This window comes from Chiloscyllium plagiosum, unplaced genomic scaffold, assembly GCF_037043375.1.
Source record: "Chiloscyllium plagiosum isolate Xiang-an unplaced genomic scaffold, Cpla_swu_hap1 HiC_scaffold_2, whole genome shotgun sequence".
Lineage (NCBI taxonomy): Eukaryota > Metazoa > Chordata > Chondrichthyes > Orectolobiformes > Hemiscylliidae > Chiloscyllium > Chiloscyllium plagiosum.
In genome coordinates, this window is record NW_028270140.1 from 90,540,167 (window position 1) to 90,564,647 (window position 24,481).

At 43.8% G+C, this 24,481-nt stretch overlaps 1 protein-coding gene across 6 annotated transcripts in view; it reads right to left on the bottom strand.

Annotated features, from left to right (window-relative positions):
- ythdc2 (YTH domain containing 2) overlaps positions 1-24,481 on the bottom strand; it is a 151,975-nt gene that overhangs the window by 82,911 nt on the left and 44,583 nt on the right. For all 6 annotated transcript variants that reach the window (XM_043710759.2, XM_043710748.2, XM_087998617.1 and 3 more), the window contains one exon: positions 13,292-13,427. In XM_043710759.2, the coding sequence (XP_043566694.1) occupies positions 13,292-13,427 (136 nt within the window). The remainder of the gene's footprint in view (positions 1-13,291; positions 13,428-24,481) is intronic.

Here is a 24,481-nt window from a genome sequence, read left to right on the forward strand (position 1 = left end):
CTTTTCTGTCCTTTGTAACTGTCCTGAACCCTTCAAAATTCAAGTCCATATTGAAGTTATCCTGTCACCATATCTCTAAAATGGTTTCCAGATTGTATTTATTTCTACTTAAGCTCAGTCCTTTTGTTTGGCTTCAAATGCTACATGCATTTATATACAAAGCTTTATTTTTTTTTTACAGTCTCGATTAAACAGTCTTATGTTTGTTAACGCTTAAGATTGTGCTCTCTATTCCTTCCTGCCACAGGCAATCAAATGTTGCCTCAATGTCAATCATTCGACAGAAGGTGGTGGTGGAGGGTTGTTTTTCAGACTGGAGGCCTGTGACCAGTGGAGTGCCACAAGTCGGTGCTGGGTCCTCTACTTTTTGTCATTTGCATAAATGATTTGGATGCGAGCATAATAGGTACAGTTAGTAAGTTTGCAAATAACACCAAAAGTGGAGGTATAGTGGACACGAGAGGGTTACCTCAGATTACAACAGGATCTTGACCAGATGGGCCAGTGGGCTGAGAAGTGGCAGATGGAGTTTAATTCAGATAAATGTGAGGTGCTGCATTTTGGGAAAGCAAATCTTAGCAGGCCTTATACACTTAATGGTAAGGTCCTAGGGAGTGTTGCTGAACAAAGAGACCTTGGAGTGCAGGTTCATAGCTTCTTGAAAGTGGAGTCGCAGGTAAATAGGATAGTGAAGAACGCTTTCCGTTATTGGTAATCAGAGTATTGAGTACAGGAGTTGGGAGGTCATGTTGCAGCTGTACAGGACATTGGTTAGGCCACTGTTGGAATATTGTGTGCAATTCTGGTTTCCTTCCTATCGGAAAGATGTTGTGAAACTTGAAAGGGTTCAGAAAAGATTTACAAGGATGTTGCCAGGGTTGGAGGATTTGAGCTATAGGGAGAGGCTGAACCGGCTGGGGCTGTTTCCCTGCAGCGTCGGAGGCTGAAGGGTGACCTTACAGAGGTTTATAAAATTATGAGGGACATGGACAGGGTAAATAGGCAAAGTCTTTTCCCTGGGGACGGGGAGTTCAGAACTAGAGGGCATCTGTTTAGGGTGAGAGGGGAAAGATATAAAAGTGACCTAAGGGGCAACTTTTTCATGCAGAGGATGGTATGTGTATGGAATGAGTTGCCAGAGGATGTGGTGGAGGCTGGCACAATTGCAATATTTAAAAGGCATTTGGATGGGTATATAAATAGGAAAGGTTTGGAGGGATATGGGCCGGGTGCTGGCAGGTGGGACTAGATTGGGTTGGGATATCTGGTCGGCATGAATGGGTTGGACTGAAGGGTCTGTTTCCGTGCTGTACATCTCTATGACTCTATCTTGGTTCTTTCGCTTACACTTGGACACAGAATGAATCATAGTCTGGAGCCAAGTGATCCTGACAGAGTCTAAAACAATCCAAAATCATTTTACTTTAAACTAATGCCACTGGTAGACATAGGTAACTTGAATTTCCACCATTGTTAAGGAGACACCAACATTGTAGTTGTACTGAAACAGATTGGTTAGAAGCATGGATAATTTTGAACACGTTTTCAGTTCTATAGCCTGTTTCTGTCAGAGTCAATATTTTTTGATGCATCCAGTGGGCGGCACGGTGGCACAGTGGTTAGCACTGCTGCCTCACAGCACCAGAGACCCGGGTTCAATTCCCGCCTCAGGCGACTGACTGTGTGGAGTTTGCACATTCTCCCGTGTCTGCGTGGGTTTCCTCCGGGTAGTGTTAGGTAAGGGGTAAATGTAGGGGTATGGGTGGTTTGTGCTTTGGCGGGTCAGTGTGGACTTGTTGGGCCGAAGGGCCTGTTTCCACACTGTAAAGTAATCTAATCCAATCTAATCAGTGCATTCTGCCATTTCTTAACCTCAAGTGGTTTGAATCAAATTGACTGAAAGTTGGCATCTGGGACAAAAAGGACACCAGGAGGCAAAGTAGCATCAGGCATTCAGTACCTCTGGCTCAAGATTGTTGCACATGCTTCAACCTTCATACTGATGAGGTAAAAACAATGACTGCAGATGCTGGAAACCAGATTCTGGATTAGTGGTGCTGGAAGAGCACAGCAGTTTAGGCAGCATCCACGGAGCTTCGAAATCGATGTTTCGGGCAAAAGCCCTTCATCAGGAATAAAGGCAGTGAGCCTGAAGCGTGGAGAGATAAGCTAGAGGAGGGTGGAGGTGGGGAGAAAGTAGCAGAGAGTACAATGTGTGCTGGGCTCCACCAGCATTCAGAAGAAGGATATTTCTATTTCCTCCTTCTTCAATTCATTTTTAATTATCAATCATTATTTGGTACGAACAATGGAACAAGCTGATGAACCTGTTCCAAACGCATCCTATTTATAAAATAATTAGTGCCTAGAAGATGCTGGAGGGTTCTTTGTAAGAAGAGAGGATTGTGTATCTATTCATATTATTAATTTTTCTTTAATCCTTCATAGGATGTGGGCATCACCAGCATTTGTTGCCCATCAGTAACTGTTCCCAAACTAAGTGGCTTGCTAGGTGCGTTCAGAGGGCAAAAAGTGTGGCGCTGAAAAAGCCCAGCAGGTCAAGCAGTATCTGAGGAGCAGGAGAATCGATGTTTTGGGCATAAGTCCTTCATCAGGAATGTTGGTGGGGGAGAGGGGATTGGCTGGGAGATACATGGAAGGGCGGGGGGGGGGGGGGGGGGAAGAGGAGCTGCGAAGGTGATAGGTAGATGCAAGTGGGGGCGTGATGTGATAGGTCAGAGTGGAGGGTGGACCGGACAGGTGGGAAGGAAGATGGACAGGTAGGACAGTTCAAGAGAACAGTGCCAAGTTGGAGGGTTGGATCTGGGATGGGATGGCGGTAGGAGAGATGAGGAAACTGGTGAAATTGATGTTGATACTGTGTGGTTGAAGGAACCCAAGGTGGAACATACAACAATAGAGCACAGTACAAGCCACTTGGCCCTCAATGTTGTGCCGACCTTTTATCCTACTTTAAGATCAGACTAACCTACACACCCTTCATTGTACGATCTTCCACGTGCTTATCCAATTGCTTAAATGTCCCTAATGTATCTGACTCTACTACTACTGCTGGCAGTGCATTCTACGCATCCATCACTGTGTAAAGAACTCATCTCTGACATCTCCCCTATACCTTCCTCTAATCATCTTAAAATTATATCCCCACTTAATAGACATTTCCACTTTGGGAAAAAGTCTCTGGCTATCTACTGTATGCCTCTCATCATCTTGTACACCTCCATCAAGTCACCTCTCATCCTTCTTCGTTCCACTGAGAAAAGCCCCAGTATAATGTTAAAAGATTAAATGGGACTCTCTCTCTCTGGACATTAATGTAATATTAAAGGGTTAAACTGCACTGTCATTGGGTGGGGATGAAAGCCATGAAAGAATGCGGACGACTATCCATTGTAATTTACACTTCATTTAGACATCACTCCCCTGCTATTGTCAAGTTAAACTTTCAATTCAATGTCTTCCATTCAGAAACGCTTTCTGCCTGGAGGTGTGTCACACCTATATTGTCTTGGGAAAAGCACTGAGTCAGGAAATCGTCTGCTTAATGATTCCCCAGGATTAGGGCATTAACATTTTACATTATCTCAGAGGAGGATCTCATCCTGTCATTGTACCAGGGGTAACAGGTCACTGAGTAACTGGGGGTTGTCTGGAGTGGTATGTAACTGTAGAGGTGTAGCCAGAGTATTTGTAAGCATTGCAACTGACCTGTCTAAAGAGGATGTGTTTTCTTTTTTGAGTCTGATTTTGACTCAACCTTGCATGCCTGCGGGGCGGGGGGGGAGGAGAGGAGGTCAGAGGGGGTCACCTTGCTTATACAAGCTTTAATAAACTTTAACTGTTTCCCTTGTTCAGAGAGCTTTTTGCTCTGCGAGGTGTGTGTTAAAGGTTCCTCCAGAAACCTTGTATTATGCTTAATAAATTTAGTTGCATGTTCACAGAAGTTGGTGTGTGGCAGTTGCATCAAGTTTGTAAGAACCTCAGGAAAAAAACGAACAGTGACTCCCTCAACCTTTCCTCATATGATGTGTCCTCCAGTCCAGGCAGCATCATATGTCTGTCTCTCTCTCTGTCTCTCTCTCTCTCTCTCTCTCTCTCTCTGCACCTTCTCTAAAGCTTCCACACCCTTCCTATAACGAGATGACCAGAATTGAATACTATATTCCAAGTGTGCTCTAACCAGGGCACTATAGAGCTGAGCATAACCTCGAGGCTCTTAAACTCCATTCCCCCTCCTAATGAAAGCCAATACATCATACGCCTTTTTAACAACCCTATCAACTTGGGTGAAAACTTTGAGGGATCTATGAACATGGACCCCATGATCCCTCTGTTCCTCCAGACTGTCAAGAATCCTGCCTTTAAACCCTCTACTCTGCATTTAAATTTGATGTTCCAAAGTGAATCCAAAAAAACCAAAAAAACCTCAAAAAAGACAAAAACATCGTTATATTACCTGCAGACAAAGGTCGGCTCACAGTCATCTTGAACAGAAAGGACTGCATAGAGAAAGCCAATGCACTACTCGCAGACACCAACACCTACCAACAGATGGAGCTAGACCCGACCCCACAACTAGGAAACAAAATTACATATCTCCTAAGAAAATTACACAATTCCGGACAATTGAACATGATGGAATTCCAAAAGTTGAACCAGACGGGACCAACACCCCACGATTCTACGGACTACCAAAAATCCATAAACTAGGAGCCCCCCTCAGACCTATAGTCTCACTACCCGGAACACCAACTTACAGACTGGCCAAACAACTACACGCAAGACTGAAATACCTAGTAGAAGAGTCACAGCACTCCATCCACTCCACCCAGGAATTCCTAAAAATCAAAAACACCAAAATAGAGGAAGACGAAACAATGATCTCATTCGACATAATAGCACTGTTCACCTCCATCAACATTGACCTGGCAAAGGAAACACTTACCACACTTTTAGAAGAAAGTGAGGACTGCAGATGAGGCGCTCTTCCTCCAGGCGTCGTGTTGCCATGGTCTGGCGATGGAGGAGGCAGAGGACCTGCATGTCCTTAGAGGATCGGGAGAGGGAGTTAAAGTGGTCAGCCATGGGGCGGTTGGGTTGGTTGGTGCGGGTGTCCCAGAGGTGTTCTCCGAAACATTCCGCAAGTAGGCGGCCTGCCTCCCCAATGTAGAGGAAGCCACATCGGATGCAGTAAATGATGTGTGTGGAGGTGCATGTGAATTTGTGACAGATATGGAAGGATCCCTTGGGGCCTTGGAGGGAAGTGAGGGGTGAGGTGTGGGCGCAAGTTTTGCATTTCTTGCGGTTGCAGGGGAAGGTGCCGGGAATGGAGGTTAGGTTGGTGGGGTGTGTGGACCTGACGAGGGAGTCACGGAGGGAGTGGTCTTTCCGGAACGCTGATAGGGGAGGGGAGGGAAATATATCCTTGGTGGTGGGGTCTGTTTGGAGGTGGCGGAAATGACAAAGGATGATACGCTGTATCTGGAGGTTGGTGGGGTGGTAGGTGAGTACCAGTGGGGTTCTGTCCTGGTGGCGATTGGAGGGGCGGAGTTCAAGGGCGGAGGAGCGGGAAGTGGAGGAGTTGCGGTGGAGAGCATCGTCAACCACGTCTGAGGGGAAATTACGGTCTTTGAAGAAGGAGGCCATCTGGGTTGTTCGGTATTGGAATTGGTCCTCCTGGGAGCAGATGCGGTGGAGGCGAAGGAATTGGGAATATGGGATGGCGCTTTTACAGGGGGCAGGGCGGGAGGAGATGTAATCGAGGTAGCTGTGGGAGTCGGTCGGTTTATAGTAAATGTCCGTGTTGATTCGGTCGCCCAAGATAGAAATGGAGAGGTCTTGGAAGGGGAGGGAGGAGTCTGAGACGGTCCAGGTAAATTTGAGGTCAGGGTGGAAGGCGTTAGTAAAGTGGATGAACTGTTCAACCTCCTCGTGGGAGCGCGAGGTAGCGCCGATACAGTCATCGATGTAGCGGAGGAAAAGGTGGGGGGTGGTGCCAGTGTAGCTGCGGAAGATGGACTGTTCCACATATCCTACGAAGAGGCAGGCATAGCTGGGGTCCATGCGGGTGCCCATGGCTACTCCTTTGGTTTGGAGGAAGTGGGAGGATTGAAAAGAGAAGTTATTCAGAGTGAGGACCAGTTCAGTCAGTTGAAGGAGGGTGTCAGTGGAAGGGTACTGGTTGGGTTGGCGGGAAAGGAAGAAGCGGAGGGCTTTGAGTCCTTCGTGATGGGGGATGGAGGTGTATAGGGACTGGATGTCCATGGTGAAGATAAGGCGTTGAGGGCCGGAGAAACGAAAATCATGGAGGATGTGGAGGGCGTGGGTGGTGTCCCGAACGTAGGTGGGGAGTTTTTGGACTAAAGCCACGGGGCGGTTGGGTTGGTTGGTGCGAGCCACGGGGTGCTTGGGAACCCTCCAACCAGAAGGAATCGCCTAGGAACCCTCCAACCACAAGGGATGAATGCAGAATTCTTCAGCTTCCTCATTTCCCCTCCCCCCATCTTATCTCAGTCCCAACCCTTGGACTCAGCACCGCCTTCTTGACCTGCAATCTTCTTCCCGACCTCTCCGCCCCCACCCCCTCTCCAGCCCATCACCCTCACCTTAACCTCCTTCCACCTATCACATTCCCAACGCCCCTCCCCCAAGTCCCTCCTCCCTACCTTTTATCTTAGCCTGCTTGGCACACCTTCCTCATTCCTGAAGGAGGGCTTAGGCCCGAAACGTCAATTTTCCTGCTCCTTGGATTCTGCCTGACCTGCTGCGCTTTTCCAGCAACACATTTTTCAGCACACTTTTAGAAGAGACCATCACACACACCCCAACCACCATCAATCACATTACTGACGAAAACATCATGAAGCTAGTGGACCTGTGCCTCACCACCCACTTCACTTTCAACAACATAATCTACAAACAAACCAAAGAACACACATGGGATCTCCGCTATCAGGATTCATAACGGAAGCAGTAATGCAAAGACTAGAACAAACAGCCCTACCAACCATCAAACCAAAAATCTGGTTCCGCTACGTAGATGACACCTTTGCCATCACAAAAAGAAACAAGATAGAAGAGACATTTAACATCATCAACAATATCCTCACAGGCATAAAGTTCACCAAGGAGGAAGAAACCGACAACAAACTCGCATTCCTGGACATCACAGTCGAAAGAACGGACAACGGAGAACTACAAACCTGCGTATACAGAAAACCGGCAAATACTGACCAAATACTCAACTACACCAGCAACCATCCCAACACACACAAACGAAGCTGTATCAGAACACTATTCCAATGAGCCACATCACACTGCTGCACAGACGAACTTCGGAAAACAGAGGAGAACCACCTATACAACGTATTCAAGAAGAACGGATACTCAAAACATACAGTCCACAGATTCCTCAAGAACAAACCACGACAAGCTGACCTAACACAGCCAGAAACCCTAACCACGTTACAATACATCTAAGAAGTTTCAGGAATGACAGCCAGACTACTAAGACCCCTCGGAATCCTAGTAGCACACAAACCCACCAACACTCAAACAAAAATTAACAAACTTGAGACCCAGTACATCCCATGGACAAAACCAACGTCGTCTACAAAATTCCATGCAAGGACTGCCACAAACACTACGTAGGACAAACAGGAAGAAAGTTAGCCACCAGGATATACGAACACCAGCTAGCCACAAAAAGACACACATGGAGAAAAAAAAACACCATTTCGACTGGGACAACACATCTGTTGTCCTGGGACAGGCTAAGCAAAGACATGCCAGAGAATTCCTAGAGGCCTGGCACTCCAACCACAATGCCTTAAACAAACACATAGATCTAGATACCATCTAGCAACCCCTCAGAAAACAAACCCCTCAGGAAATGACATCACCACAAACCCCAGGAACCCCATCCAGGACAAACATATAAATAGAAAGCAGGAGACAACAGCTTCACTTCACTTGGAGGTCGCCACTGATGATGTTACCTAGCCAGGCAATGAAACATCTGGATATCAAACCTACAGCTCAGTGAGCAAACCTACACCCTAAACCTCAATCTGAGCTACAAACCTTCACAAACTTTGCAAAAAACTCTTTTCCAGTTTGAATTCTATTTGCCACTTATCAGGCCATTTCTGCATCCTATCATTGTCCCATTGCAACCTTCAATAACCCTCCACACCATCTACCAACCTTCGTGTCATTGGCAAACTTACTAACCCACCCTTCCTCATCCAAGTTACTTATAAAATTCACAAAGAGCAGAGGCCCCAGAAGCAATTCCTGCAGAACACCACTGGTCACCAAATTCCAGGCTGAATACCTGGAACTATACTTTGCCTTTGACGGGCCAGTCACTTCTGTATCCAGACAGCCAGATTTCCTGGTATGGCGAAAGTGAGGACTGCAGATGCTGGAGATCAGGGTTTAGATTAGAGTGGTACTAAAAAAGCACAGCATCCGAGGAGCAGGAAAATCAATGTTTCAGGCAAAAGCCATTCATTAGGAAACAGATTTCCTGTTATCCTACGCCTCCTTACTTTCTAAGTTAGCGTACCATAGGGACCTTATCAAATGCCTTGCTAAAATCCACATACACCACATCCACTGCTTACCTTCAAATGTCTTTTATTGAATTATTTGAGGATGTGACAAGTTTCTGAGGCATGGCCTGCCCCTCACAAAACCCATGTTGAATATCTCTAATCAAATTATGGTTTTCTAAGTAATCAGAAATCCTGTCTCTCAAAATTCTCTCCAAAACTTGAGCCACTACAGACAGGAGACTGACTGGTCTGTAATTCCCAAGATTATCCCGTTCTTGAACAAGTGAACAGTGAGGATGTAAAGATCATCACCAAAGGTGCAGTAAGCTCTTCCCTTGCTTCCTGTAGTAACCTAGGGTATATCCAGTCTGGCTTAGGAGATTTACCCATCCTCATGAGCACATCTTCCTTCTTAACATCAATGTGTTCGAGCATCAGTCTGTTTCACACTGTCCTCAGAAACATTAAGGTCCTGCTCAGTAAAGTACACTAAAGCAAAGTATTCATTAAGGACTTCCCCTACCTCCTCGAACTATAGGCACAAGTTCCCTCCACTATGCCTGATTGGCACTACCCTCACTCTGGCCATCCTCTTGTTCCTCACATAAGTGTACAATGCCTTAGTTTTCCTTAATTCTACCTGCTAAAACATTTTCACGTCCCCATCTAGCTCTCCTAAGTCCATTCTTCAGTTCCTTCCTGGCTACCTTGTGACCCTTTAGAGCTCTGTCTAATCATTGCCTCCTCAACCTTAAGTAAGCTTCCTTCTTCCTCTTGACTAGATGTTCCACATCCCTTGTCACTAAAGGTTCTTTCAACCTACCATCCTTCCTTGCCTCAGTGGGACAAATCTGTCCAGCACTATCAGCAAGTACTTCCTAAACAACCTCCACATTTCTGTGATGCATTCCCCTGAGAACATGTGTTCCCAATTTAGGCACCCCAGTTCCTGCCTAATAGCATTGCAATTCCCCCTCCTCTAATTAAACACTTTCCCATACAGTCTGCTCCTGTCCCTCTCCACGATTATAGTAAAGGTCAGAGAGTTGTGATTACTATCACTGAGATGCTTTTCCACCATGAGATCTAATACCTGGCATGGTTTATTGCCAAGCACCAATTCCAATATGGCATACCCTCTTGCCAGCCTATCTACATGTTAATAGAAGAAACCTTCCTGGACACCTGACAAAAACTGCTCCATCCAAATTATATTAACTAAGGAGGTTCCAATCAATATTAGGAAAGTTAAAGTCACCCATGACAACCCTGTTACTTCTGCACCTTTCCAAAACTTGCCTCCCAATCTGCTCCTCCACGTCTCCGTCGCTATTGGTGGCAGGTCTACAGAAAACTCCCAATAAAGTGACTGCCCCTATCCTGTTTCTGACTTCCACCCTTACTGACTCTGTAGACAAACCTTAGACGATCTCCTTTTCTGAAGGTGTGATGCTATCCCTGATGAGCAATCCCACTCCCCCACCTCTTTTACCACCACCACTCCCATTCCTTTAGAAACATCTAAACCCTCGAACATCCAATAATCATTCCTGCCCCTGTAATAACCAAGTCTTCATAATGGCCACAACATCTTAGCTCCAAGTACTGATCTTAAAGCATTGGCTTTAAGTTCTTCACCCTTATTCTTGATACTTCTTGCATTAAAACAGACACACTTCAACCTATCACACTGACCGCACCTTTGCCTATCAAGTGCCTATCCCTCGTGTTAGACTTTCTGCACACTGTATCTGGTTGTTCATGACCTACTCCATCCTCTGATCCGTAGGTCACATTCCAGACCCCTGCCAACCTAGTTTAAGCCCCCCCAAAGAGCTTTAGCAAACCAGCCGCCCAGGATATTTGTGCCCTGGAAGTTCAGGTGTAATCCATTCTTCTTGTACAGGTCCCACATTTCCAGAAGGTATCACAATAATCCAAATATCTGAAGCCCTCCCTACTACACCAGCTCTGCAGCCACGTCATCTGCACTAGCTCTCTATTCCTAGCCTCACTAGCACGTGGCATCAATAGCAATCCCTGAGATTACTATTCTGCCTGTCCTGCCTCCTAGCTTCCAACTTAACTCCCTATATTCCCTTTTCAGGTCCTCATCCCTTTGCCTACCTACGTCATTGGTACCAATTGTAGGAGTGGGAGGGGGAACTGAAGTGGTTGGCCACAGGCTGCAGGGTTGTTTGGTGCATACGTCCCAGAGATTTTCTCTGAAATGTTCTGTAGGTTGGCGTCCTGTTCCCCCGATAGAGATGAGAACACATCGAAAGCAATGGACACAGTAAATGAGGTGTTTGGATGTGCAGGAAAATCTCTGCCGGATGTGGAAGGTTCCTTTGGGGCCTTGAATGGAGGGGAGGGCGGAGGTGGAGGTATGGGCACAGATTTTACACCTTTTGCAGCAGCATGGCAAGGTGCAGGGGTGGGGGTGGGGACGAATGAGGGTAGATTGTTGGGGGACATGGACCCAACAAGGGAGTCGCTAAGGGAATGGTCCCTGCGGAATTCTGATAGGGATGGGGAGAGAAATAGATTTCTTGTGGTGGGGTCTGACTGTAGGTGGCAGAAATGGCAGAGGATAATGCGTTGTACCTGGAAATTGGTAGGATGCAAGGTGAGGCGGGGGGGGGGGGGTGGGCTTGTATCATTGTTGAGGTTGGAGGGATGGGGCTCAAAGGCAGAGGTGTGGAAAGTAGAGGAGATGCACTGGAGGGCATTACTGACAGCGTGGCAGAAGAAATTGCAGTCCTTGTTTCATAGGGCAGTTCAACCATATGGCTGTGGGTATGGAGATACATTCAGGCAAAACCAGGTAAAGAAGGCAGATCTCCCCTTCCTTAAAAGGGCATGAGTAAACCAGATTTATCTTTTTTATGCCAATCATTGATCATTGTCAAGCCATTATTGAAACTTGTGTTACACAGCTACTAACTGAACTTTACATTCAGCTGCTGCACTTGAATTCAAACTCATGGCCCCAAACCAATAGTGCATCGCTGGATTATTATACAGTAACATTAACACTATGCCACCATCTCAGCCTCATACTGGGGTCTCTTGAGGTGAGATGAATCACCCACTTAGCACTTCTGACTGAATTTGGTTATAAGTGTTTCAGGTTTGTCTTTTGTCAGCTATTGGCTCTCCCACCATTGAGGTTTGCGGTATTTACAGAGTCTACTCCTCCTGCTAGTTGTTTATCACCATCTCCATTCATTTTTGGATATGGCAAAACTAAAAAAATTTGACCTGACCCATTGATTGGGAAATTACTTAGCACTGTCTATCACAAGCTTTTTGTCATTTGTAAAAATGATGTGGATGTGAATATAGGAGGAATGATTAGTAAGTTTGCAAATGACATCAAAATTGGTGGTGTAGTGAACAGTAAAGAAGGTTACCTCAGAGTACAACTTGGACCAGATGGGCTGAGGAATGGCAGGAGTTTCATTTAGATACAATGTGACGTGCTGCATTCTGGTAAGGCAAGTCAGGGCAGGACTTCTACATTTAATGGTAGGGGCCTGGGGAGTGTGGGAAACAAAGAGACCTTAGGGTGCAGGTTCATAGTTCCTTGAAGGTGGAGTCACAAGTAGACAGGTAGTGAAAAAGGCATTTGGTATACTTCCCTTTATTGGTCAGTGCACTTTGTGTAGGAGTTAGGAGGTCATGTTGCAGGATATTGGTGAGGTCACTTTTGGAATAGTGTTTGCAATTCTGGTCTCTCTGCTATGGGAAAGATGATGTGAAACTTAAAAAGGTTCAGAAAAGATTTACAAAGTATATTGCTAGAGTTGGGGGGTTTGAACTACAACAAGGGCTGAATAGGCTAGGGCTATTTTCTTTGGAGCACTGGAGGCTGAGGGGCGACCTTCAAAGGTGTATAAAATCATAAGGGGCATTGCTAGGTGAATAGCCAAGATCTGCTTCCCATGATAGGGGATTCCAAAACTAGACGGCATGGGTTTAAGATGAGAGGGGAAAAATATAAAGGGGCAACATTTTCATCCATAGGGTGGTATGTGTATGAAATGAGTTGCCACAGAAAATGGTGGAGGATGGCACAATTATAACATTTAAGAGGGATCTAGATGGGTATATGAATAGAAAGGATTTAGGGGGGACATGGGCGAAGTGCAGGTAAATGGAACTAGATTAATTTAGGATATTTGATTGGCATGGACGAGTTGGTCTGAAGGATCTGTTCCTGCACTATAAACCACAATGACAAACTACTTCCACTGTTTTATTTGGTATTCCTAAATTGAACCTTCACAAGGATGATACCTCATTTTCAGATATCCAAAGATTCTGTACACTATATTGATGTGTATTTATATCCATTTGAAACATACATTGATTTTTGTTTCCTACACCCAGTGTTCATTACAGCAAAATTGGATAAAGCTGGGTTGCTTCAAATAAAATGTATGAAACATTGCAAATAGCAATAGATCTTTAAAAAAAATCTATGATAAAACGACCATTATAATGAACACAAGGTAAGCAAAAAGTAATAGGTTAAAACAGAAGCCTAAATTTTAGCAAATTGCCATGGCTTGGTACTACATCACCGCCTTGTGGATGGGGCTATATGGACAAACTACCCAGTGCTATTTTCCAATGTGCACTGGAAACTATCAAGATAGCCCAGTGTTGGCATTCAGTCAGAAAAGTAGCTCAAAAAGAAAACTCACCACTGACATTTTCACTTAAAATAAGATGAAACAGCTGAGCAAAAGCATCAACATCTTTGTGCAGCCAAATATCTGAGAGGCAGGCATCCATTTCCTTTATAAGCCAAGGCTCAAGAGAATTAACATCTTTTTCATTCTGTAAAATATAAAAGGAAGAAAATTGAGAATATAATTACAAAAGTACACCTATACATCCATAACAATATTTCAAACATCGAGCAAACCACATCTTTCAGATTTCAGAAATTCATCAACTAATTGTTGCTTGCTGAATCTCTATATACTCTCTGGCTCTAACTCATCTGTCGTAATCTTTCCCTCTGCATAAACAAACAGCTCAATTGGCTGGACAGCTGGTTTGCGATGCAGTGAGATATCAATAGTGTGGGTTCAATTCCTGTGCCAACTGAGGTTACTATAAAAGGACTCGCCTACTCACCTTTCCACTCATCTGAGGTGCGATGATCCACAGGTTAAACCACCACCACGACTCCCTGTCTCTCATTCTCTCTCTCGCGCGCTCTCTCTTTCTATAGAGTAATCCTATGGTCTGATAGGACTCTGGTGATTTTACCCTTTTTTTTTAAAAAAGGAATATACATTAACAGTGCCTGAACCATTTCCTCTTTGAAGGTAGCTCACTGTTCACCTATTGATTTTCACGTCAATCTTTAGTTCCAGCCTATCTGACCTAGTTCCATCCTTGCATCATCAAAGTCAGTTTTCCAACAATTGATCATTCATACTGTGGACTGACCAATGTCATTTTCCATCATCATCATTACTCTTATTAAGCAATGATCACTATCCCCCAAATGCTCCCCAACTGATTTAGGAGAAATGGCAGAAGATTGGAAAATTGCAAACATTATAGCCTTGCTCAAAAAAGGTTGAAAGGATAATCCCAACAATTATAAACCAGTAATAGAGTCATGCAGCAGAGAAACAGACCCTCCGCGTCCAACCAGTTCATGCCAAACATAATCCCAAACTAATCTAGTCCCAGCCGCCTGCTCCTAGCCCATATCCCTCCAAACCTTCTGGAATGAGATATTATGAGATTGAAGAGGTTGGTACCATTCTCCTTGGAGAGAAGACAGTTAAGAGAAAACATGAAAGAGATCATCAAAATCATTAGCAGGCTGAATAGATACAGAGAAGCTGTTCCCACTTATAAACAGAACAAGAATGAGATAGCATAGGTTTAAACTGACGTGGAAAAGGAGCAAAGGTAATGAGAAAAAAAAACTTTTTCACTCAGCGAATTGTTAGGGTATGGAATGCGCTATCTGGAAGTGTGATGGAGTAGTTCAACTGAGGTATTCAAAAAGGCACTGAATGATTATTTGGATAGAAACAATATGCAAGGGTATCAGAAAAAAAGCAGGAGATTGGCACCAGGCAATGATGATTATTTGAATAGCTGGAGCAGGCACAATGGGCTAAATGGCCTCCTTCAGCACCATAACAATTCTGTGATTCTATGTCACTTGATCTACTTAACCTACCTTATTCTCAAGAACCATATCTAGCAGTGTCTAATCTAGCTGATTAAAGACATATAACAGAGGGAAATTCAGCTAAACACAATTGAGGAATGCCTGTCCTTGCTGCCACTTACACTAGCCCCATCCCAGTTTATATAGATGAATAATTAAAGTCCCTCATTATAACTATGTTGTATACATTCTTCTGGAATTTCCTTGTAAATTTGTTTCTCGACATTCTTCCCATTAATTAGTGGTGTACAGATTACACAAAGCAATGTGATTGCACCCTTCTTATTCCTTAGCTGTGGCCAAATTGATTCTGTCCTAGGATCCTCTGAAACCATAATACATAAATGCAGAAATAGACCATTCAGCTCATTGACTAAGTTCTGCCATTCAATAAGATTATGGCTGATCTGACAATTCTCAACTCATCTCATCTTCTCCCCACAACCCTTGATTCCTTTACAGATGAAAAATCTAGGTCTATCTCAGCCTTGAACATATATAACACAACTCTCTGCAATAAAGAATCACACAGATTCACTACCTTCAGAAAAAAAATGCTTCATCTCTAAAGACACCATAGTTGACTCAAAATGTTAAAGGTTTTTCACTTTCCGCAGATGTTGCCAGACTGGTTGAGTTTCTCCAGTACTGTTTTTATTCCCATCTTTGCAGAAAACTCAAAAAGGGATCATGCTGTAAGGTTGAGTGAAATAGGGATTGATAGGAAGAGTGAGGGCAGTAACAAATTTAAAATATTATATATGAATGCATGAAGCATTAGAAATAAGATGGATGAGCTTGAGGCTCATTTGGAAATTGGCAGTTACGATGTTGTGGGGATAACGGAGACGTGGCTTCAAGTGGACAGGGCCTGGGAAAAGAACATTCAAGGCTATACGTGCTATCGTTAGGACAGACTGACTGGCAGAGGGGGTGGGGTGGCCCTGTTAGTAAGGAATGATATTCAGTTCCTTGCGCGGGAGGACCTAGAATCAAGGGATGTAGAGTCAGTATGGATAGAGCTGAGAAATTCTAAGGGTAGAAAGACCCTCTTGGGAGTTATCTACAGGCCCCCAAACAGTAGTCTGGATGTAGGGTGAAAGTTGAATAAGGAGCTGAAATTGGCCTGTTGCAAAGATATTACTATAATTGTTATGGGGGATTTCAACATGCAGGTAGACTGGGAGAATCAGGATGGTACTGCACCCCAAGAAAGGGAGTTTGGGGAGTGCCTCCGAGATGGATTCTCAGAACAGCTGATGCTGGAGCCTACCAGGGAGAAGGCAATTCTGGATCTGGTGTTGTGCAACGAACTGGATTTGATCAGGGACTTCGAAGTGAAGGAGACATTAGGAGGTAGTAACCATAATACAATAAGCTTTAATCTGCAATTTGAAAGGGAGAGGGTACACTCGGAAGTGACAATATTTCAGTTGAATAAAGGGAACTATGGAGCTATGAGGGAGGAGCTGGCCAAAGTTCAATGGTGCAATATCTTAGCAGGGATGACAGTGGAGCAACAATGGCAGGTATTTCTGGGTATAATGCAGAAGATGCAGGATCAGTTCATTCCAAAAAGGAAGAAAGATGCTAAGAAGAGGCAGGGGGCTGACAAGGGAAATTAAGAAACATATAAAGTCAAAAAAGAGAAAAAGTATAACATAGTAAAGATGAGCGGGAAAACGGAGGACTGGGAAGCTTTTAAAGAACAACAGAGGATAACTAAGAAGGAAATACACAGAGAAAAAATGAGATACGAAGGTAAACTAGCCAAAAATATAAAGGAGGATAGTAAAAGCTTTTTTAGGTATGTGAAAGGAAAAAAAATGGGGCCTTGAAGACAGAAACGGGTGAATATATTACAGGGAACAAAGAAATGGCAGAAGAGTTGAATTGGTATTTCAGATTGGTGTTCACTGGGGAAGACACAAGCAATCTCCCTGAGGTAATAATGGCGGAAGGACCTGAACTGAAGGGAATTTATATTTGCCAGGAATTGGTGTTGGAGAGACGGTTAGGTCTGAAGGCTGATAAGTCCCCGGGACCTGATGGTCTACATCCCAGGGTACTGAAGGTGGCGGCTCGAGAAATCGTGAATGCATTGGTGATCATTTTCCAATGTTCTATAGATTCAGGATCAGTTCCTGCTGATTGGAGGGTGGCTAATGTTGTCCCACGTTTTAAGAAAGGAGGGAGAGAGAAAGCAGGGAATTATAGACCAGTTAGTCCGACCTCAGTGGTGGGAAAGATGCTGGAGTCAATTATAAAGAATGAAATTATGACACATCTGGATAGCAGTAACAGGATAGGTAAGAGTCAGCATGGATTTAGGAAGGGGAAATAATGCTTGACTAATCTTCTGGAATTTTTTGAGGATGTAACTCTGAAGATAGACAAGGGAGATCCAGTGGATGTAGTGTACCTGGACTTTCAGAAAGCCTTTGATTAAGTCCCACATAGGAGGTTAGTGAGCAAAATTAGGGTGCATGGTATTAGGGGCAAAATACTGACTTGGATTGAAAATTGGTTGGCTGACAGGAAACAAAGAGTAGCGATAAACAGCTCCCTTTCGGAATGGCAGGCGGTGACCAGTGGGGTACCGCAGGGATCAGTGCTGGGACTGCAGCTTTTTACAATATACATTAATGATATAGATGATGGTATTAAAAGTAATATTAGCAAATTTGTTGATGATACAAAGCTGGGTGGCAGGGTGAAATGTGAGGAGGATGGTAGGAGATTACAGGGTGACCTGGACAGGCTAGGTGAGTGGACAGATGCATGGCAGATGCAGTTTAATGTGGATAAGTGTATGGTTATCCACTTTGGTGGCAAGAACAGGAAGGCAGATTACTACCTAAATGGAGTCAAGTTAGGTAGAGGGGCAGTACAACGAGATCTAGGTGTTCTTGTACATCAGTCAATGAAAGCAAGCATGCAGGTACAGCAGGCAGTGAATAAAGATAATAGGATGCTGGCCTTCATAACAAGAGGGATTGAATATAGAAGCAAAGAGGTTCTTCTGGCAAGACCGCACCCGGAATATTGTGTGCAATTTTGGTCTCCAAATTTGAGGAAAGACATTCTGGCTATTGAGGGAGTGCAGCGTAGGTTCATGAGGTCAATTCCCGGAATGGCGGGGCTGTCTTACGTTGAAAGATTGGAGCGACTGGGCTTGTATACGCTTGAATTTAGAAGGCTGAGAGGGGATCTCATTGAGACATATAAGATTATTAAAGGATTGGACACTCTGGAGGCAGGAAACATGTTTCCGCTGATGGGTGAGTCCCGAACCAGAGGACACAGTTTAAAAATAAGGGGTAGGCCATTTAGAACAGAGTTGAGGAGAAACTTCTTCACCAGAGAGTGGTGGATGTGTGGAATGCTCTGCCTCAGAAGGCTGTGGAGGCCAAGTCTCTGGATACTTTCAAGAAAGAGATGGATAGAGCTCTTAAGGATAGTGGAATCAAGGGTTATGGGGATAAGGCAGGAACAGGATACTGATTGAGGATGATCAGCCATGATCATAATGAATAGTGGTGCTGGCTCGAAGGGCAGAATGGCCTACTCCTGCACCTACTGTCTATTCTGTTAAGTTAGCGATGCCTTATTCTGGGAGGAACAAAGCGTTTCATTGTACTTGGCAGCATGGTGGCTCAGTGGTTAGTACTGCTGCCTCACAGCACCAGGGACCAAGGTTTGATTCTCATCTCAGGCGACTGTCTGTATGGAGTTTGCACATTCTCCCAGTGTTTGCGCGGGTTTCCTTGGAGTGCTCCGGTTTCCTCCCACAATCCAAAGATGTGCAGGCTAGGTAAGCTGGCCATGCTAAATTGCCCATAGTGTTAGGCGCATTAGTCAGGGGTAAATATAGGGGAGAGGAATGGGTCTGGGTGGGTTACTCTTTGGAGGGTTGGTGCGGACTTGTTGGGCCAAATGGCCTGTTTCCATACTGTAGGGAATCTAATCTAATAACAATAAATAAATCAAATCAAATGCTATCTGATCCTAGACTATCAAAACATCATACAGTACAAAACAGGCCCTTTGGACCATCAAGTTTGCATTAACAAAACAAAAAAAACTGCTCTAAGTCTACACTACTCCCCCTTTCCAGCACTTGGCCCATGCCATCAAGGTTATAACAATTCAAGTACTCATCCAAGAACTTTTCAGAAGTTCAGGTTTTTCATCTCAACCACCCTCTAGGAACTGCGCTCCAGATGCCCACCACCCTCTAGGTAAAAAAGGCTTTCCTTAAATTTCCTCTACATCTTTCTCCTTAAAATCATTTACTCTTCAACTAAGGGAAACAGTTTTTTCCTATCAACCTTTTCCATACCCCTTATAATCTTTTACACCTCAATCAGGTCCTCTGCATTCTCTGCTCGAAAGAAAACACAAACTTATGCATAGCTAGACTGTTCCATCCTTGTCAATCTCCTTTGCATCCCCTCCAATGCCATCACATCCTTCCTACTGTGCTGTGACCAGAACTGCATACAGTAATCCACCTATGGCCTAACCAAAATCCTGTACAGCTCCACATAACGTGCCTACTCTTAGAATCTTTGCCACACTGATAAAAGCAAGAATCCTATATGCCTTTGTAACTATTTTATTAACCTGCCCTGCCACCTTCAGGGATCTATGAACAAGCACGCAAAATTCCTTTGTTCCTCTGAATGTGCTAGTCTCCTGGCAGTCATCGAGTACTCCCTTGTCTCCTTCCTTCTTCCATGCATCACCTCATACTTTTCAGGGTTAAATTCAGGGCAATACATTATAGCACCAGGGCCCCAGATTCAATTCTAGTCTTGCGTGGCTGTCTGTGTGGAGTTTGCAGATTATCCCAGTGTTTGTGTGGGTTCCTACCAGGTGTTCTGGTTTCCTCCCACAATCCAAAGGTTGAGTGGACTGGCCGTGCTAAATTGTCTGTAGTGTCCAGGGATGTGCAGATTAGGTGGACTAGCCATGGTAAACATGGGGTTATAGGGATAAGCAGGGGTGTCTGGGTGCAATGCTCTTTGGAAAGTGGGTGCAGACTCAATGCGCCAAATGGCCTTGTTACGCATTGTACAGATTCCATAATTTCCATCTGCCCTATTGACCAAACTGTCTATGTCTACCTAGAACTTAAGATCCTCTTCCTAACGGTCAACTATTTGGCCAATCTTTGCGCCTTCTGTAAACTTATCTGCCCTCACTGCCTCCAGCCTACCCAAAAGTCTTTCCTTCTGTTATATGTACACATCATAAACAATAAAGGACCCAGGACTGATCCCAGTGCTATGTGACCAGACACGCCCCTCCTGTCACCCAAACAGCCTTCTCAGTCCACTCTCAGTCTTTTACTGTTAATTTTGGTCCCAATTTAACAAGTTATTCTGTATTCCATTTATTATCTTTATCATTCTCTCATTTGGGACAGAGATTTCAGCAAAGCTTTTAACTATGTAAACCACATCAACTGCACTACCCTCATTTACACACGTGGTTCCTCCTCAAAAAGTTCCATCAAATTTGTTATGCATGACCTCCCTCTGCCAAAGGCATGCTGATTATCCTTGATCAGACCTTCTCTTCAACTGCAGATTACGTCTTTCATTTAGATTTATCTCATCATTTCCCTACCACGAGGAGACTCATTGGTCTACAATTCTCTGCTTTCACTCTGCCACTCTTCCTGAGAAGTGGAATCATTTAAGCTGATCCAGTCCTTGGGCACATCCCGTGGCCAAAGAGGAATTAATAATCTGGGTCAGAACCCTTGGAATTTCCTCCCTTGCCTCTCACAAAAGCCTAGTATATAACTCATCCAGACCCTGAGATTTGTTCACTTCTTAAGTCTGACAAAACCTCCAATTCTTCCTCACTCCTTATGTCAATCTGCCCAAGATCATCTCAGTCCCTCTTCCCAAATTCTGTACCTACATCCTTCGTCCCCAAAGTGAAGACAGGAATGAATTATTTATTTTAAAACCCTAACATCCACCGACTCCACCTACAGATTGTTCCCCTTTGTCTCTAATGGGCCCTACTCTTTTCCTAGTTGTCCTTGCCCTCTTAATAAATGGAAGTTCATCTTGGAATTCTCCCTAATCCTACCCTCTGAATTTGTTGCTCCTAAAATGGAATTCGCCAATTCCACTTTGAACACCCTCCCCACGTTCTGCTGTAGATTTATTCAGAGGTAGCTATTCCTAATTTTCTTTAGCCAGATCCTGCCTGATTTTAATAAAATCAGCCTTCCCCCAAAACAACTTTGCTTGTAGGCCACCTTTTCCATAACAAACCTAAAACATACAGTTATAGTCGCTTTCTGTCACCCCACTGCCACCTCAAGCATCTGCCGAGCTTTGTTCCCAGAATTAGGTCCAGCACTGTTGATTCCCTCATTGGACCTTCTTCATGTAGATATAAAAAGCACTCCTGAGTACATTTCAAGAAATCTGCTCACACCCGATCTCCCCCAAACCTTTACACTATGACTAACCCAATTAATATTGGGGAAAACCTCCAATTGAAGTCTCTTAATTTTATTACCCCATTATTGTTTTTACATACCTCAGTGAATTGGCCACATATCTGCTCCTCTAGTTCCCACTGACTGTTTCTGGGTCTATAACACATTCTCAGCAGTATATATGCCCCTTTTTATCCCTAAGCTTCGTTAACAAAGCCTGATTTGAAGGCCATTCCAAGATATCACACTTCCTTAATGTAATAAACTGACTCCTTAATTAATACACAATACTACCACCACTTTTACACCTTCCTCTGTCCTGCCTAAAGATCTTACATTCCAGAATGTTGAGTTGATAGTTGCCATTCCTATACCTCCCTCAATCATTATGTGGCTGGACACTGTAGCACATGCATGAGGCTGAGAGTTCCATTGATAGCATGCTTAGAGAGGTGGTCACAATGCACCTCTCTAAACAACAAAATTGCAAATCCACACCTTAACCCTTCTGTTTCATCTATAACACTCTTAATATTAAAAGTACAGGTCGTTCAGCTTAACATGTGTTTCGTCAATGCAAATTCACTGTGATGTAACTGACGAATGGGGATGCTGTTTCTAAAGCGCAAACTTTTAAACTTGTGTGGACTACAGTGCAATTGCATCACCAACACTAACTGTTATTTATATTACGGGATTTTTGTATAGCATGGGGTCCCACAGGAACATGACTATTGCGCTATAGAAGAAATGACTGTAGAGGTCAGTCTTGCCTTACTCCCATGACTCAACATGGCTGAACAATCTCTGCCTTCCTTCAAGAAAGTATGCAGTGTCCCGATTATACTAATATTCTTTGTTCTGTCCCTCTGCCGAAATAATTTAAATTCCTTCCAATAGCACAAGCAAACAAGGAAGTTGGTTCTGTCCTTCCCCAGAAACTGTTCCAGTGATCCAGGAATCTAAAACCCTGCATCAACTTTTCAGCCACAAATGTATCTGTCCCATTCTCCTATTTCTGTACTCACTAGCAAATGGAATGGGAGTAATCCAGATTACAATCTTTGAATTACTTTTCTTTAATCTAGCTTCCTAAATTTTTGATTCAAGACATCATCCCTCATTGTACATATATTGTTAGTATCAATGTGTATCATGGCCTGTCATATCACCCTCCCCTTCAGGATACCCTGCAGTTGTCCAGTGACATCCCTCACCTTGACAACATTCGGTCATTACATCTGTGGTCACAGAAACACCTGTCTGCCCCTAATTAATCCCCTATCTCCTCTGCTTTCACCTTCCTCCTTTCCAGTATGGTTATACATTGAAGAACCAGCTCCCTCATTAGCTTCCAAATTGGAAAACTAATTTGTGAGTGGGTCACCAATGGCCTCCTGCCTGACTCTCTTTTACTGCATAGTGGTCACCCCATTCCTTTCTTTCCTCTAGTCTTGAGCTGCATTGTGACCACTTCTCTAAACATGCTACCCATGGGACTCCTAGCTTCATGGATGTGTGACAGTGTGTCCAGCCAAAACAGGGCTCAAGTTTCTGAAGTTGGGAGCACTTCCTGCACATGTAATCATACAGTCCTATGACAGGTCATACATTCCACTCAGTTGACCTCACCTGACTTAATCTTGAAGTTAAGGTACTTGCCAACCTTTCTAATTACTTAAAGGTATTCCCTTTAATTTAACTTCAGTCTTTTTCTCTTATGCTGACTTTTACTTACCCCTGGTACTTCTCAGGTAATCTCTTAATAATTCCTGGTTTGTAGGACATTATCTGCGACTGATCTGTGAAGGTAGTGAGGAAAACAAGACAGCAAGAAAACTAAAAGACTTCTCTCTCCCACATCAGGTAATTCCTACACTTACCAAACCGTCACTCTGCTCACAACTGGTTGCACAGAGGCTTATTTAATGCTCTTTACCTCAACTGGTTTGAACTACAGTAACTATTCAAATAGCTATTCAAACTACAGCAGGCCCACATAATAGGAGTGATTGTTTTAGGACTGAGGAGAGTAAAAACAGACTTAGTTAACTATCTACCCTAGCAGCAATTAGTAAAAGATTTTAGGGAAGAGATTACTTTTTAGGATCCCACACTTACCAAACTGCCACACCTCACTCACTGCTGGTTGCATACTGCTTCACAAGCTAAAGCAACCTTTCCACGTCAATCCTCTTAAATGCACAAAGAATCTACATTTCAATAAGGTCACCTTTCAATCTTCTGATCTCCAATGAGTACAGAATTAACCTACTTAACCTGTGCTTATGTGAAAATCCTTCCATGCCCAGGACCAATCGAGCGAACTTTGTCTGGGTTGCCTCCAATGTCAGTGCATTTTTCCTTAGATAAAGGAACCAAAATGTGGTCTAACTAATGTCTTGAATAGTTTTAGCAAGACTTTCTTATTTTTATACTTCATCGCCTTTTAAATAAAGGCCAACATTTCACCTACCGTTACCTGCTGAATTTGCACACTAGCTTTTTATGATTTATACACATGGGCTCCCAAATCCCTCTGTGCTGTAGATTTCTGTAGTGCTACAATATCCTTCTAATAGGATGTATCCTATTAGGTCCAAGAAACTTAGCAGTCACCCTCCTCCTCTTGCTAAGCCTAGTTCTCCTTAATCAAAAACACTATGCTTCTTCCTTTTTCGCTTTCCTATCATTCCTAAACACCTTATCCTTTATGATACTACAGTAGATTAAATGTTTTTGAATACATCCCATAAATCTTCTGTAATGTTTCACAATCTAATTTATTGTGTCTGCGTCATACAGCACGGAAACAGATCTTTTGGTCCAATCACTTCATGCCAACCATAATCCCAAACTAAACTAGCCCCTTCTGCCTGCACTTGGCCCGTATTCCTTCAAACGTTACTTATTCATATACATATCCAAATGTCTTTTAAATGTTGTAACTGTACCCACTTCCTCTGGAAGTTCATTCCACACATGAACCACACTGTCCAAAAAAAACACTTCCTCTGGAAGTTCATTCCACACATGAACCACACTGTCCAAAAAGAAAAAAATTACAATTGCCCCTCAGGTCCCCTTTAAATCTTCTTCCTCTCACCTTAAAAATATGCCCCCAGCCTTGAAATTGCACACGCTAGGGAAAAGACACCTGCCATTCACCTCATCTATACCCCTCATTATATTATAAACTTCTATAATATCACCTTTCAATCTCCG